This window comes from Cherax quadricarinatus, chromosome 51, assembly GCF_038502225.1.
Source record: "Cherax quadricarinatus isolate ZL_2023a chromosome 51, ASM3850222v1, whole genome shotgun sequence".
Lineage (NCBI taxonomy): Eukaryota > Metazoa > Arthropoda > Malacostraca > Decapoda > Parastacidae > Cherax > Cherax quadricarinatus.
In genome coordinates, this window is record NC_091342.1 from 4,745,697 (window position 1) to 4,757,750 (window position 12,054).

A 12,054-nucleotide genomic window follows, 5' to 3' on the forward strand; every position below is an offset into this window, starting at 1 on the left:
TTCATCAAAACATTGTCTAAATTAAAAACAGTGTATTTTATATATACTGCATTACTGTACTGATCTTAAACATTTTTCAATATCCAGTCTGATCTGTGCCTTTAACCACCTTCCCTCCACTGCATCAAAGCACCTGTATTAGTAAAGTCAACATTTATGACATTTTTCCAAGAACCTAATCCTAGCTAAGACAGGGTCTACCATATGTTATAGTAACACCCAAATCACAATTTCATGCTCACTTGCCTCTTATGAACCTCAATCTTATTTCTATTCATAAAGAGTATCAATATGTATTGTCTTTTATTAATATTCTGTACACCATTAGCTATTACCTCTTAAATCACATGAAATTAAGTGAAAAACAAGGCTATCAGTTTTCACAGTACAATACCTGTGAGAATGCTACAGGTCGAGAATGTGGAATTCCTGGATAGGAAAGGGGAGTGACAAACTGGGATGACTGGGCTTCAGGCAAGTTCTTCCCCCTGGATCTACCCCGGCCGCGCCCCAAGCCTCGCCCACGTCTCCTATCATCCATTCTCTCCCACTATGTACCTGAAATAAGGATTGCACAGTTTACAGAATTAATTTTTCAACAAAATTACACACTGAATTACTACTACACATACTCATAACACTTCTAGGCTCAGGACAAAATGCAATACATACATTCAAGCAAAGAAAATGTACAAATGAATTTAAAAATAACACACAAAACAACAATGGTATACTAATATTCAGGCATATATTTACTGCTAGGTCAACAGCAGCAGCAAATGTAAGATGGCATGCCCACTATCTTTTGCTTTCCCTGGATTCAGACCTAGGACTTTAAAGTTGTGACAAAAGTACAGTGACTAAAAGTGTCAAAAAGTCGTAATCATAAACCAAAGTGATAAGAGGTAGTGTCAAAGATTACAAACTTCAGCATATACATAACCAGGGGCTTTCTATACAGTATATCAACTATAAAGGAAATCAACTCTTCTTAAACCAACCGTTAACTGTACTTTGTAGAAATAAAGCTTATAATTTATTTACCATTTATTGTCAACATTCAACACTAAAGTTAAACACTTGCACAATCAATAGCAGGAGCCTTAAAAAAAAAAAAGAATTGTTAATATGAATAGAATAAAAGTCGGACGTCAGACATGGGTTACAATTAGTGCAAGCTCCTGGAGGAGAGAAGCATGTAAACAGTTTGGTAGGTGTTCAGGGTTTGCGTTAGGTTTCTTTACACCGGTTGTTTATGTTCGCCCATCAGTAAAATGGGTACCTAGCAGTTAGTTGATTGGTGTGGGTCGCATCCTGGGACAAGGACCTAATTTGCCCGAAATGCGCTGCATAACAAGGGGCTTTCTATATAGTAGTATGTCACTGATGTCAGATAGGCCTGTATACCTTGTACATGTATTTGTAGTAAATAAAGATTATACATGTATGTACACATATATTATACAAGTATTTAGGGAATGTTTAACCAAGTAACCTAGGCATAATAGAGGCTCTCTCTGCATTGCAACCCACTATTGTAAATATAAAATCTCAATGTACTGTTTGCAAAGACATAAAATAAATAAATACATAAATAAAAAATAAATAAATAAAAAAGGCCAGGTGGAAGACACTTATGTGGAGGGCATAGTAGAAAAGTTTGAAAATGGGGTAAGTTTATTCAGGTATACACATAGCAGGTATACACATAGCATATGTATAGAGAACCTAGGATACCTACTATAGGTATTCAATTCAAGTTTATTCTCTTTAAGGGTTACAATATGGGGTTTACAGGTTTTGGGTATTGTATGGTTTACATGTTATAAAATACTAATTACAGAGGGGGCCACTAGGACACCTAGCATGGCTAGGCATTTCGAGCAGACTTAGATTAATTGTTAACATTAAAATCCTTACAGATTATGGTATCATAAGGTTAAGTGACTACATCATAATTTGTGAGTTTAGCAATGTGAATGCTTTTGTTTTGGCACAATACAAGGTGTCTATATTGGAGTATCATAGGCAAACTTATGACTAGTTAGGATTTATTATTTTAAGATTAAGATTAGTATTTCTGGGTTTATAGTCAGTGGGTGAGTGAGTGTAAGTGTGAACCACCAGGTGGTTATCATGTAGTTAGTTGTCGGGGTGGATCAGGGAGATAAGATGTTTTCTAACTGTAGTTTTGAAAGTGATGAATGCGTCTGCAGTTCTAGAGTTTTCAGGTAGGGTGTTCCAGATTTTAGGTCCTTCAAAATACATTGAATTTTTGTAAAGGTTTAGTCGAACATGGGGAATGTCAGAGATGTTTGTGTCTGGTGTTATGCCTGTGGATCCTGTCACAACTATCAAGAAAGCATTTTAGGTCAAGGTTAACATTGGAATTTAAGGTCCTGTAGATATAGATTGCACAGTAGTAAGTGTGGATGTTCTGAATAGGGAATAAGTTTAGATCTATGAAGAGTGGGGGGGTGTGTTGCCAGGGATGGGATACCTGGAGTTTACCTGGAGAGAGTTCCAGGGGTCAACGCCACCGCGGCCCAGTCTGTGACCAGGCCTCCTGGTGGATCAGAGCCTGATCAACCAGGCTGTTACTGCTGGCTGCACGCAAACCAACGTACGAGCGATTTTCGTGTGCATGTTCGGTACTAGTCCCTCTAGGATTTTCCAGGTGTATATAATCATGTATCTCTCCCGCCTGCGTTCCAGGGAATACAGGTTTAGGAACCTCGAGCGCTCCCAGTAATTGAGGTGTTTTATCTCCGTTATGCGCGCCGTGAAGGTTCTCTGTACATTTTCTAGGTCAGCAATTTCACCTGCCTTGAAAGGTGCTGTTAGTGTGCAGCAATATTCCAGCCTAGATAGAACAAGTGACCTGAAGAGTGTCATCAGGGGCTTGGCCTCCCTAGTTTTGAAGGTTCTCATTATCCATCCTGTCATTTTTCTAGAAGATGCGATTGATACAATGTTATGGTCCTTGAAGGTGAGATCCTCCGACATGATCACTCCCAGGTCTTTGACGTTGGTGTTTCGCTCTATTTTGTGGCCAGAATTTGTTTTGTATTCTGATGAAGATTCAATTTCCTCGTGTTTACCATATCTGAGTAATTGAAATTTCTCATCGTTGAACTTCATATTGTTTTCTGCAGCCCACTGAAAGATTCGGTTGATGTCCGCCTGGAGCCTTGCAGTGTCTGCAATGGAAGACACTCATGCAGATTCGGGTGTGATCTGCAAAGGAAGACACGGTGCTGTGGCTGACATCCTTGTCTATGTCGGATATGAGGATGAGGAACAAGATGGGAGCGAGTACTGTGCCTTGTGGAATAGAGCTTTTCACCGTAGCTGCCTCGGACTTTACTCTGTTGATGACTACTCTCTGTGTTCTGTTAGTGAGGAAATTATAGATCCATCGACCGACTTTTCCTGTTATTCCTTTAGCACGCATTTTGTGCGCTATTACGCCATGGTCACACTTGTCGAAGGCTTTTGCAAAGTCTGTATATATTACATCTGCATTCTTTTTATCTTCTAGTGCATTTAGGACCTTGTCGTAGTGATCCAATAGTTGAGACAGACAGGAGCGACCTGTTCTAAACCCATGTTGCCCTGGGTTGTGTAACTGATGGGTTTCTAGATGGGTGGTGATCTTGCTTCTTAGGACCCTTTCAAAGATTTTTATGATATGGGATGTTAGTGCTATCGGTCTGTAGTTCTTTGCTGTTGCTTTACTGCCCCCTTTGTGGAGTGGGGCCATGTCTGTTGTTTTTAGTAACTGTGGGATGACCCGTGTCCATGCTCCCTCTCCATAGGATGGAAAAGGCTCGTGATAGGGGCTTCTTGCAGTTCTTGATGAACACGGAGTTCCATGAGTCTGGCCCTGGGGCAGAGTGCATGGGCATGTCATTTATCGCCTGTTCGAAGTCATTTGGCGTCAGGATAACATCGGATAGGCTTGTGTTAACCAAATTTTGTGGCTCTCACAAAAAATTCATTTTGATCTTCGACTCTCAGTCTGGTTAGCGGCTTGCTAAAAACAGAGTCATATTGGGACTTGAGTAGCTCACTCATTTCCTTGCTGTCATCTGTGTAGGACCCATCTTGTTCAAGTAGGGGCCCAATACTGGACGTTGTTCTCGACTTTGATTTGGCATAGGAGAAGAAATACTTTGGGTTTCTTTCGATTTCATTTATGGCTTTTTAGTCCTTCCCGCGATTCCTGACTCCTATAAGATTCCTTTAGCTTAAGTTCAATGCTTGCTATTTCTCTGACCAGTGTCTCCCTACGCATTTCAGATATACTGACCTCTTTTAGCTGCTCTGTTATTCTTTTCCGTCGCCTGTAAAGGGAGCGCCTATCTCTTTCTATTTTACATCTACTCCTCCTTTTTCTTAGAGGAATAAGCCTTGTGCATACATCGAGTGCCACCAAGTTAATCTGTTCTAGGCATAAGTTGGGGTCTGTGTTGCTTAGTATATCTTCCCAGCTTATATCGGTTAGGACTTGGTTTACTTGGTCCCACTTCATGTTTTTGTTATTGAAGTTGAATTTGGTGAATGCTCCCTCGTGACTAGTCTCATTATGTCGGTCTGGGGCTCCACGCATACATGTCTGAACCTCAATTATGTTGTGATCTGAGTATATTGTTTTTGATATGGTGACATTTCTTATCAGATCATCATTGTTAGTGAAGATGAGGTCTAGTGTATTCTCCAGTCTAGTAGGCTCTATTATTTGCTGGTTAAAATTGAATTTTGTGCAGAGATTTAAAAGCTCGTGTGAGTGTGAGTTTTCATCAGAGCTGCCTCCTGGTGTTATTACTGCAACAATATTATTTGCTATATTCCTCCATTTTAGGTGCCTTAAGTTAAAATCCCCCAGGAGCAAGATGTTGGGTGCAGGAGCTGGAAGATTTTCCAGACAGTGGTCAATTTTTAGCAGCTGTTCCTGGAATTGCTGCGATGTTGCATCCGGAGGCTTGTAGACTACCACAATGACTAGGTTTTGGTTCTCGACCTTTACTGCTAAAACTTCCACTACATCATTTGAGGCATTTAGCAGTTCTGTGCAAACAAGTGAGACTGCAATGTACAGGCCAACCCCCCCCCCCCCTTTTGCCTGTTCACTCTGTCACATCTGTATAGGTTGTAACCTGGGATCCATATTTCGTTGTCCAAGTGATCCTTTATGTGGGTCTCAGTGAAAGCCGCGAACATTGCCTTTGCCTCTGCAAGCAGTCCACGGATGAAAGGTATTTTGTTGTTTGTTGCTGGCTTTAGACCCTGTATATTTGCAAAGAAGAATGTCATCGGACTGGTGGTATTGTTGGTACTGGGGGGAGATTTTTTTTCCGGCATTAGTATCTGTATCTGTTGGTTTGGAGTGGAGGCCATCGACTGTGGTTCCACTCCAGGAATGACTGGATTTGGTGTACGATTTCTGCCATTTCCTGCCAGTTTTTTTTTCCTTCCTCGCACTAAAAAACCTCTCCCTCTTGAGTGGCTGTGGCTACCCAGGTTTTCCCATGGCCTGGATGTTTTGTATCTTTTTGTAACCTTTAGATGGTGTGCCTGGCAATTTAAGTTATAGCACAGTCTTTCCTGTACTGAAGAGGTACACATTTCAGGGTGAAAAAGCTTACAGGAAGGGAGTTTGCATTTTCCTGTTGTCATATGGGCATGGCATTTTCTAGGGTGGTCACAGTTGCACGTCCCGTCTGTTTTTTCCAGATTTCCCATGTCTGCAGATACCAAGTGCATAGTATGTGCACAGGCTTGGTTTCCGTTTGCCTTGGGTTTCTGTGACTGTACTCCCTGTTGGTGCATGTTTCCCTGTCTTATTCCTATCCTCCCTAGCACCAACAATGGAGCTCCCACCAGTTGTTTTTGGTAATATATCCTCACTATTGCTAGTGGAGTGATTATTCTTACTGCAGCTTTTTGTTGTGTTGCTGCAGTTGAACCCCAAGCACAGATAGCATAGGTGAGGTATGGATATATAAGTGAATGGTATAGTGTGAGAAGGGCAGTTTGCGGCATGTAGTATCGTATCTTGGAGAGGATCCCCACCGTTTTGGCTACTTTTTTTGTTATGTGTTGGATATGGGTGCTGAAATTTAGGTTGCTGTCGAGGTATAGGCCAAGGAATTTGCCCTCATTGTGTCTGGCAATTTGAAGTTTGAGACACTTATGCAACATATAGGAATCTTTATTCAGGAAACGTTTCGCCACACAGTGGCTTCCAGTCCAATACAAGGTAGAAAGGCATAAGGAGAGGAAGAGTTTGAGGTAATCAGTCCCTCAGCCTGGAGTCGATGTGTTCAGTCCATCAATCATTCTACAAGATTGATGAACTGAACACATCAACTCCAGGCTGAGGGACCGATTACCTCAAACTCCTCCTCTCCTTATGCCTTTCTACTTTGTATTGGACTGGAAGCCACTGTGTGGCGAAACGTTTCCTGATTAAAGATTCCTATATGTTGCATAAGTGTCTCAATCTTCAACTTGTTGGTTTTTCAAACCATTCATCACAAATGTCTGGCAATTAGTGTGTTGTCGATCTTAATGTTAAGTTGCGCAGCACCTGCTCTGCTACCAAACATAATATAGTAGGTTTTGCCAGTGTTAAGTGTAAGTTTATTGGCTGTCATCCAAGTCGATATTTTGAGCAGCTCCTCGTTAACAATGGTGTTGAGGGTGGCAAGATTAGGGTGGGAGATGACGTAAGTCGTGTTGTCAGCAAAGAGAATGGGTTTCAGGTGTTGGGGTATGTTTGGAAGATCACTGATGTAAATGAGGAAGAGCAGGGGTCCAAGGACACTTCCCTGCGGATCTCCAGTATCAAGTGGCCGTATTGATGAGGCTGTGTCTTTAATGGTGACATACTGATACCTATTAGAAAGGTAGGATTTAAAATATGCAAGCGCATGGCCTCTTATACCATAGTGGTCAAGTTTGTGGAGTAGGATGCCGTGGTCTACCGTGTCAAATGCTTTTCTTAGGTCAATAAAAATTCCTAGCGGATATTCCTTATTTTCCAATGCTGTGTAAAGCAGGTCTAGCATTTTTATAATTGCATCATTAGTGCTTTTATTTTTCCTGAATCCAAATTGGCAGGGGTTGAGTATGTTTTGTGACGTTATAAATGAATATAGTCTCCTGTGCACGAGTTTCTCGAAGATTTTGGATAGCAATGGTAAGTTTGATATTGGCCTATAGTTGTTTACGTCTGTAGGGTCACCACCTTTATGTATTGGTGTAACCCTTGTTGTCTTGAGTAGTGTCGGGAAAGTGCTAGTTTCTAGCGACTTGTTAAAAAGTAATGTAATAGCATGCGAAAGGACATGGGCCGCTCGCTTGTACAATAATGGTGGGATGCAAGACAGATTCCCTGAGTTATTTTTAAGTGACTTTATGATCGCGGTGACTTCCGTGGGCTCAGTTGGTACAAGATAGAAGGAATTTGGGAAATTCCCATCTATATAGTCCCCGGCACGGGCATTGGTACGTGGGATTTTACTGGTGAGATTAGATCCTATGTAGGTATAATAATCTGTGTTTAATTGTAGAAATTTACAGCAATCTGGAATGGAATGGAAATAAGCAATGAAAATACTGTGTCACTGACTTTTTTGGGTTATCCTAGGTTCTCTATACATGCTGCTGTGTATGATAATCTAAGTAACTGTATTCAAATTCTAAGTTTATTCTCTATAAGGATTACAATGCTGAGTTTACAGAATTTGGTTATTGTGTGGTTTACATGTAGTAAAATAATTACAGAGTGTACCACTAGAACACCTAGCATGGCTAGGCATTTCGGGCAGACTTAGTTTAATTCTTAATTTTAAAATATTACAAATTATGAGGCAAGTTGGTATTATGGCTAAGTGACAAAATACTAGTTTGTGAGTTTAGCAATGTGAATGCTTTTGTTTTGGCACAGTACATAGTTTCAGTATTGGAGTATCACAGGATTCATTATTTTAAGATTGAGATTAATATTTCTGTTTATGGTCAAATGGGTGAGTGAGTGTAAGTGTGAACCACCAGGTGGTATGGGGCCTTGCTGCTGGTGAAGAGCTCTTGGCCCAAAAAAGTCAGTGACTTAAATGAGCTCTTGACTCAATTCATTGGATCAAGAGCCCTTCACCAGCATCAAGCCCCCCCCCCTTTTTTTTGAAGGTTTTGAAGAGTTAAGTAAGTTTATTCAGGTATACACAAATACAGTTACACAGATTATCATACATAGCAGCATGTGTAGAGAACCTAGGAAAACCTAAAAAAGTTAGAAAAAGTGACTTACAGTATTTCCATTGCTTATTTCCATTCCATTCCAGTTTGCTGTAAATTTCTACAATGTATTAAACAGATTATTATACCTACCTAAAGTATACCTGGAGGAGGTTTCGAGGGTCAATGCCCCCTCAGCCTGGTCTGTGACTAGGCCTCATGGTGAATCAGTGCCTGATCAACCAGGTTGTTACTACTGGCTGCATATACACCAACATACGAGCCACAGCCCGGATGGTCAGGTACTGACTTTAAGTGCCTGTCCAGCTCCCTCTACTGGTAATCCCCCTTATGTATGTATAGGCATACAGTGGTAATAGTCTGAAGATTAACTTTAAGACAACCAAATAATAGTCAAAAATATGATTTATTTCCACTAGGAACGGGGTTGGCCTAGGAGCCTGATACACATTCAGTAGCTCTCTTACCAATGCCTGAACTGCCTGCCACGGTACCCAGTGGCCTGGTGGCAAAAGCTCTCACTTCATGGTGAAGATCCGGGTTCGATTCCCGGCAAAGGGGTGGAAACATCAGACGTGTTTCCTTACACCAGTTGTCTATGTTCCCCCATCAGTAAAATGGGACAAAATTGACCTAATTTGCCCGAAATGCTCTGCATGACAAGCGACTTTCTATATAGATTTTTTTAGATTTTGCCACCGAAGTGGCTAGTTTATTGTGCACCCCATATCCATCCTGTGGATGGTAGCGCGAGAGCATATGGATACACAAAAGGCCTAGGAACTAGGCCCCAAAGGGTTAACAGGAATACATATGGATTTATATCTACATATCTATAGTTCACTTATCTCTTACAAGCAAATTTAGGAAATTTGCTTAGTATATCTGGTATCTTATTTTCATTAAAAAGATATCTTGACATGTCACATAGGTTATTATACTGTCTGTCTCTGTATTCTTCAATAAGTGGACAATTAAGCACATAGTGTTCAAGACAGTGACCATATGCCTGATCACATAATTTACATTTAGTTTGATCATCTGTGTCTCTCCCAAACTGCCAGAAGTACTTGTAACCAAGCCTAAGCCTGGCCACTACAACATCAGTCAGTCCATTCACATTGCAAGTTGCTCCATAAACATACTTATCTACGTTCATGTTATCATAGTGGGTTACAGATCTACTCAGACTTCTAACTGCATTCCTATAACAATCATTTTCATTATTTACTTCTCTCCTAATATTATCCCTAATGCTAGACACAGTTATACCAAAGTTATATTCTACATTCTCCTTCTGGGTACTCTTCTTGGCTAACATATCAACTTTATCATGAAGGAGTAATCCAATGTGTGATGGAATCCATAGCAATTGTACATTAATTCCTTTGTCCCTAATTTTTGAGTATCTATACCTGAGTATCTTTCTATATAGTAGTATGCCACTGATGTTAGCTAGGCCAGTATACCTTGTATACATGTACTTGTAGTAAATGAAGATATTATTATTATTATTACTATGCAAACAAAAATAATTGGGTAATAGAGTTCAAATCTTGGTCTGAGTTGATCAATAATTTATTTCTTAAAATGTCCAATATAAGGTGGGTTATACCATAGACAAGTTTTATTTTGAGGAAATGGTAAGAAATCCAATGGAAATAAGTCACTGACTTCTTTGGGTTGTCCTAGGTAATTTACACACATGCTGTTATATATGGCAATTTGTGTAACTAATTATGTGTACCCATACCTAAATAACCTTTTATATTAATGGCTTTCTTTGCGTTTTAAAATATTTTATTAAATGTAAACTATACTTTGTATACTGCAGAAAGAAATATTTTTTTTGTCTGTTTTGTTTGAATGAACATTACAGTCATTCATTACAAATTATCTCAAGAGTTTATGATTAAAAGTATGAGAATACATGTGCTGTATCATTAAAACTTCTGGGGCTGTGGGAAGAGATGGTAGTTACAGCTGGTAATGTAAGTTAGTAAGCTTATTCCAGTACAGGTACATTCAAAGTTTATTCTCTATAAGGATTACAATGCTGAGTTTACACAATTTGGTTATTGTGTGGTTTACATGTAGTAAAATAATTACAGAGTGTACCACTAGAACACCTAGCATGGCTAGGCATTTGGGGCAGACTTAAATTAATTCTTAAATTTAAAATATTACAAATTATGAGGTAAGTTGGTATTATGGCTAAGTGACTAAAGACTAGTTTGTGAGTTTAGCAATGTGAATGCTTTTGTTTTGGCACAGTACATAGTTTCAGTTACACAAATTGTTATACATAGCAGGTAAGAACATATGTTCTTACCTAGGATACAAGTCACATAAGTGCTGTCTGTAAAATTTAAGTACAGGAAGCTCTGTGGCTCAGTGGTAGTGTTGGGTCTGCTACATGCCAGGCCCACGGTTCGAGTCCCTGTCCATTCTGTAACTTTGCTCTTCCAACAGTAGATATGGGAGTGGTAAGTTTTTATTTACGATACTCTGAGTAGCCAGACTTATAGAAGTAAATATTAATTAACAGCTGAATAAATCTTTGACATGCCGCTATTGCTATGTAATTTTTTGTTAATATCTCTCAAAATAAAATTTGAGCATAGACAATATACATATCATGTTACATAATGTAGAGAGTTCTGACTAGGACCTAACTTCAGTAACCCACAGTTTGCTTAACCCTTAATTTAAGCAAGAGTTAGAGCACATCACATGTGAGTTACCTAGCGACTTGGACGCCATTGATCATAAGTTTATTCAGGTATGCAGAAATAGTTACATAGATTATCATACATAGCAGCATGTGTACAGAACCAAGGATAACCCCCCACCCCCACCCCACCCCAAACAAAAAAAAAAAAAGTTGACAAAGTGGCTTATTTTCACTGGGGTCCTTTAACAATACCATTATCTCGAAAGTTCTCTCATATGAGCATCTCCCGAGGAAAAGCCAGCTGAAACACAGTACTAAGCAACGGTTGCGAAAACAGGATGATTACTATGTAATTACCAGTAGCAATGCAGCAGATGATGGAGGATAAAAGTTAAAGCTATACCTTCTTCCTTTCCTCTTCCAGTGCCGTTCGCTGCTTCTCAACGCCTCTGCAAGGAAGGGTTGAGGGTGCCTACTTTTCAGCAATTAATTTTACATTTTAAGCCATTTATTACCATTGCAACATTTTCTGGATATGTTTTGTAAAACGGTACATAAAAAATGATCTCAAAAATTAGATGAAATTAAAATTTTTAACATTTATAAAACGCTACCGCCGTGTCCCACCTTCCACGATATTCTAAGTAGTAATTATTTACTAATGACATGACCAGCTTTGCTGGTGATATAATGATTCACATCACCTAAATTAGTAGGAATGCTTGAAATATGCACCCCATACCCATCCTGTTGGCGGTAGTCAAAAGATTACAGAGGTACATATTAGGTCCAGGGACTGGGCCCCAAAGTTTTGATAGCTGAGCAAGTTACGAAGGTAATGAACTCACAAGTTACAAAGGTAATGAACTCCAGGTAGATCTGGTCACAAGTTACAAAGGTATTTACAGATTACAGAGGTACGTAATGGGTCCAGGGACTGGGCCCTGGAGTTTACCTGGAGAGAGTTCCGGGGGTCAACGCCCCCGCGGCCCGGTCTGAGACCAGGCCTCCTGGTGGATCAGAGCCTGATCAACCAGGCTGTTGCTGCTGGCTGCACGCAAACCAACATACGAGCCACAGCCCGGCTGATCCGGAACTGACTTTAGGTGCTTGTCCAG

General features: G+C 40.0%; 1 protein-coding gene across 1 annotated transcript in view; it reads right to left on the reverse strand.

The window, feature by feature from the left end:
* The window catches only part of LOC128694566 (protein aubergine-like), a 68,900-nt gene extending 57,520 nt beyond the window's left edge, over positions 1-11,380 (reverse strand). Inside the window, exons 1-2 of the mRNA XM_070095690.1 lie at positions 11,294-11,380; positions 395-558 (exon numbers count right to left, since the gene is read on the reverse strand). Of these exons, the coding sequence (XP_069951791.1) occupies positions 395-541 (147 nt within the window). The 5' untranslated portion in view covers positions 542-558; positions 11,294-11,380. The remainder of the gene's footprint in view (positions 1-394; positions 559-11,293) is intronic.
* Between the last annotated feature and the right edge of the window lie 674 nt (positions 11,381-12,054).